Raw genomic sequence first — 2,090 nt, 5'->3', positions numbered from 1 at the left:
AGAGAGAGAGAGAGAGAGATAAAAATTACATGTACATGTAGGAAAGCAACATAACATCAATAGGTCATTCTAATTAATTAATAATTATAACTCCACCCACTAATTAATAATAATTAATCCATTACCAAAAACGACTCTGTGGAATATGGTATCATTATAATAATCTTCTAAACACAATTGTATGAAGTTACGACAGGCCAGAGGAGCCTCTTTGGACCACAGTTCAATATCAATATCACCCAGTGTGGTCTTTAATAGTACCTGAGGGGAGGGGCCAGTAGTCACTAATACAGCTGCTGCTGGATTAACTACCTTTCCTTTAGTAGGGGGCTCTGTTATATATATGGAACTCATTCTTTAAGAAGAAAAGACTCCTCTTCCCACTTCTGTATATTTTCCGTTTATACTCCGTATAATTAAACCACGTGCTTTCACATGAATAAAAAAAATTAAAAAATGAAAACATTATTTTTGCAAGAAAACTATTTGTATAATAATGTGTGCTGTGCATATGAATCCTAGAGAGTTACTTCTAGTGAAACTATCTCATTTCTTTGCTATGATGAAATGAAAAATAATAATCAATATAAATCATTAGTAAACTCATTCCTTACTATTGATATCTTTTTCAATCCCATCAGCTACAGCATTCTCTTCCTCATCCCTCAATGCTTGTATTAATGTATCATAAGTTGGACCACCAACACTCTTTACATTGTCTTTTTGTTCCAACCATGCCTTCAAACATTCTCTTAGTCCATTACGAACATTTCCTTTGCTTTCTTCCTCAATAACATCAAGTGTACGAGGGAGCAGTCCCAAACGAAGACCAAGGTAATAATAATCAACACCAGAATATCCATGCTTCTTTAGTATATCAAGTATATGAATAAGATTACTGGTATCTAATGGAATAATGTGGTAGCAATGCATTTTGAAGCAACATGCTATCAAGACAAGAGTCCACAATTATGAACTCCTGGTGCTATATATATTAATTTATTTACCTAATTCAGTGTGTTGCACTCCACATTTCTTCGTAGGTGGGTCTTGGCCTTCTAATGATGCAAACTTATTTCCTATAAGAATAAAAATAGTTCACATTAAACATATGGCATGACTCCAAATAATGGATATAAAATGTTGGTATGTAACTAATTTTACAAATACAATCTCTCTTTATTCATACTAACCTGGACTGGACAATTGATCACTAAACCAACATCTGTAGCTATCATCATTTTCTAAATCTAGTACGTTGCATTGTGAGACACATTCAGTACACCATGTAGAAGCTTTGCCTTTAGATTTGTCTTTTTCTCGGACAATGCAGTAGGTTCCTTTTTCGGGGCATTTGAAAGCAAAGATAAACTTAGTATCTTCCTCAACTTTAAGATTTTTACTACTTTTTTCCATAACTTTTCTCAATAATTCACGAACTTCTGCAACTATCTGTGAATAAGATTTCTTATAGCCACGAAAATGTATTTCAAGATGTGTATAGCGATTGATGATATCAATGAAGTATCTTTCGTAAACACGAAGTGACATGGCATCATGATATCTGTAGAATTTGTGAGAATCTCGATCAGGACTGAAGTCAACTTCTTCCTTTTTTCTCTCTAAAAGGTGTACAATGGTTAAAGGAAATAATCCTTGAGGGATGGCTAGAGTTGTTGTCCCACTGTACTTAATCTCCCATGCTATGAGAAGTGGTTGTATTTCTGTTAGGGCAGGATTGAGCTTGTCGTAAGATGGTAATGCACACGGAAAAAAATATTTAATTTTTTCTTTGTTACTTTTGACATCGGTGACAACATGAACCTTTTCTTTTTCAAAGTCTACATCTTCAGTGATGATGTTGAGGTGATTAACTCTTACTTCAGCAATAATGTGGAGGTGCACTAGAAGATCAATCATGTGAGACAATCGAAAATCATCATTTAAAATTTTTTGTTTCTTTGCAATTTTTTCTAAAAGGGCTTCTCCAAAAAGGCCAAATTTTATAAGAATATTTCTTTCAACTACTTCTGTGTCATCTGCGATCATATCTAATTTATCATGGTCAATGTATGTGATAGGGGGATCCT

At 33.9% G+C, this 2,090-nt stretch overlaps 1 protein-coding gene across 2 annotated transcripts; it reads right to left on the bottom strand.

Annotated features, from left to right (window-relative positions):
- Positions 1-117: 117 nt before the first annotated feature.
- Positions 118-2,075, bottom strand: LOC109589641 (uncharacterized). Of its 2 annotated transcripts, XR_002188835.1 has the most exons (5): positions 1,194-2,075; positions 1,008-1,079; positions 615-905; positions 313-557; positions 118-261 (listed from the first exon to the last, which is right to left on the bottom strand). XR_002188835.1 is itself a non-coding variant. In XM_020005700.1 (4 exons), the coding sequence occupies exons 1-4, from the start codon at positions 2,047-2,049 to the stop codon at positions 547-549; spliced, it is 1,230 nt and encodes a 409-aa protein (XP_019861259.1). In that variant the 5' UTR covers positions 2,050-2,075; the 3' UTR covers positions 118-546. The 2 variants fall into 2 exon arrangements, 1 of the variants encoding a protein (XP_019861259.1); XM_020005700.1 differs by having other exon boundaries at positions 118-557.
- Positions 2,076-2,090: the final 15 nt, after the last annotated feature.

Source organism: Amphimedon queenslandica, unplaced genomic scaffold (assembly GCF_000090795.2).
Source record: "Amphimedon queenslandica unplaced genomic scaffold, v1.1 AMPQUscaffold_11073, whole genome shotgun sequence".
Classification (NCBI taxonomy): Eukaryota; Metazoa; Porifera; class Demospongiae; order Haplosclerida; family Niphatidae; genus Amphimedon; species Amphimedon queenslandica.
This window is presented reverse-complemented; position numbering and strand designations above follow the sequence as displayed.